The sequence below is a fragment of the Bison bison genome, unplaced genomic scaffold (genome assembly GCF_000754665.1).
Source record: "Bison bison bison isolate TAMUID 2011002044 unplaced genomic scaffold, Bison_UMD1.0 scf7180017864309, whole genome shotgun sequence".
In the NCBI taxonomy this organism is placed as follows: Eukaryota; Metazoa; Chordata; class Mammalia; order Artiodactyla; family Bovidae; genus Bison; species Bison bison.
This window is the reverse complement of record NW_011494881.1, coordinates 5,003,796-5,006,390: the sequence shown is the minus strand read 5'-3', so window position 1 is coordinate 5,006,390 and position 2,595 is coordinate 5,003,796. Positions and strand designations below refer to the sequence as shown.

Genomic DNA, 2,595 nt, shown 5'->3' with positions numbered 1-2,595 from the left:
CCGACCTTCCACTATTCTCTGAGGTCCTCCCCCAGAAACACTCCCCAGTACCAACAAATCCGTTCACGTGGGGGTCTCGGGTCCTTTAAGACAACATGCCTGTGCCCTACTGAAAGTGAGTGGTGAGAATTATAGAAGCACTCAAACTGAAAACTGCTGCCATGGTTCTGACAAAGCCAAGGTCCGCAGCTCCAGTGAGAGCAGAGACTGAGCAGTGACTATCCAGACAAACCCTCGTTCTCATGTGACCAGAAGCTCTGGCTTGTGGCCAAGCTAACTTTGTCCTCAGAGGGACTGGTTTGTGACAGGCACGTCTTCAGACCAGAGGTCACCTGCATTTCAAAAGTAGGGTGTGTGCTTTCATTTCCTATTCTTTTACTGGAGCTGCAGAGTAATGGCAATGGACAGCGACTTAGAAATGGAAGGGAGGGAGACAGGAGGCAGCCAACCCAGCACTCATAATTGTAGACATCTTTAATCTACAGGTCTCAGAATGCTAATCCCTGTTTTATATCCTGTATCATTCCTGGACTGTATCTAGTTTTGTATCACCTGATCAAAAATATCATCAAAAATTCAACACATGTCAATTAGAACTTTTAAAATACAATATGGTACCCTGGATCCTAGAACAGGAGAAAGGACATTATAGAAACTCTGGTGAAATAGGAATTGAATCTGTGGTTTAGGTAACAGCACTGTACCAATGTTAATTTTTTTTTAGTTCTGACAAATGTACCAAGCTTATTTTAGATGTTAACATCAGGAGAAGCTGAGTGAGAGGTTTGTGGGAAATCTCTGTATTATCTTTGCAGACTTTCTATAAATCTAAAATTATGCCAAATGAAAATGCCTATGTTTAATTTATTTGTAATATAATCCTAAGTTTGTAACAAACGTGTTTGCATTAATAATAGTTAACATTTATTGAAATTTATTGAGTACCTATTATAAGCCAGGTATTATATGCTTATATGTATGACTGCATGTAATCGCTATAATTATCCTTTCAGGTAAGTACTACAATTACTATCCTCATTGTAGAGAGACAGATACAGAGGCATGGAGAAGTGAAGTAACTCACCTGAGGCCATCTTGTTAAGTGGCTGAACCAGATGTGAGTCAAGCCTGAGTCCATGGGCTGTACTCTTAACACTAGGCTGCTAAGTGCATTTATCCTTCCTACATGCATACATGTACATGTGTGGGCTTATTACACAAAACACCATTAACATTCTGAGAGAGAGAGAGAGATATATATATCATCTGTGTTGGTCTTTTGAGGATGAAATTATACTGACTTCTTATTTCTTCTGTGCCTCTATACAGATTCCATAATTTCTAAAATGAATCTCTATTTCAGTCTTATCACATATTTTGTCTTTCCAAAAAACAAATCTATTTTATTCAGGCTTAGAAAAGAAAATGGAACCAAGTTCCATCTTCTCTGAGATCTGCTTGCTTTATAGGTGAAGAATGAATCTAAATACAATTTTTAAAAGATGAAATTCAGCCTTTGAGACAGGAGGCGGGCCCTCCTGAACACAGAAGCACCAGGGATGAACTCTACTTAACCTCTATAAACATCCATGATGAGCGAGTGACCAGCCACGGGAAGAAGTAGGGAGCATGCATCTGCTGAGAAGCGTACCCTTCGAGCTGTATTCTTTGAGTTTCTCCAGAACGGCAGCCGGGCTCAGGCCTTGAGAGGGCAGGGCTTTCACGTAATCTTGGTCCACTTTCAGGAATGTCATGCTCTTGCTAATATCTTCCTTGGTCTTGTTCAACTTATCTTGGATCTCCAAAGGTAAGGAAGATAAAGTTAACAGGAGACAGGAGAATACAGTACTGAGAGTGAAGAACCAGTTACGTCACCAAACAACCACTTGATGCTGGGCACTGCACAAGTGCTCGAGAACAAGGACGGTACTTTTTCTTAAAGAGGTACGTTGACATTTTGACCCCTTCACTGTTATCTCACCTGGACAACAGTCTCTTAAAGTCTGAAAAGTCAACTTTCTCTCGAAAGGTCAAAGATACACTCGGTTCCCCACCCCACCCCGTCCCTTTCCTTTGTCACGTTGCTATCACCAATGCTTTGCTTGGTTTGCATTTGCTGAAGTCAGCACTTCTCTGTGGGCAAGAGTCAGACCTTGTTCATGCCTTGACAGCAGCTACAATATATGCACCAAAGAAACCAAGGTAGAACCATGAACAGTAGCCAGAGAACAGGCCAAGCAGCAGTAAAACAGATTCCAGTGCTTGGGCAAGTGATGGGCCCCTTCACCAGGCACACCCAGAACCACCAGGAACTGGAGGCCTTACCAGAATCCCCACACAGAAGAGTAAGACAGACGTGCCGGGAAGAGCCAGGGAGGCTGCCATCTGTCTCCTCAGGTTGGCAGCTCACACTGCCCCACTCTCCAGTGCCAGGAGAGTGGTCCTTCTGCCACATAATTTATCAACTATGGTTATTTCGTTTCCATCCTCATCAGACGTGTTCTTTCATTCCTTCACTTGGTAAACATTTGTTGAACTACACAGCAGTGATACACAGTGAACAAAACAAACTCAGGCAGTACACAGCTTAGGTGG

General features: G+C 42.6%; 1 protein-coding gene across 1 annotated transcript in view; it reads right to left on the bottom strand.

The window, feature by feature from the left end:
* Positions 1–2,595, bottom strand: part of SGPL1 (sphingosine-1-phosphate lyase 1) — a 36,458-nt gene that overhangs the window by 19,749 nt on the left and 14,114 nt on the right. The window contains exon 5 of the mRNA XM_010852398.1: positions 1,652–1,799. Coding sequence (XP_010850700.1) covers positions 1,652–1,799 — 148 coding nt within the window. The remainder of the gene's footprint in view (positions 1–1,651; positions 1,800–2,595) is intronic.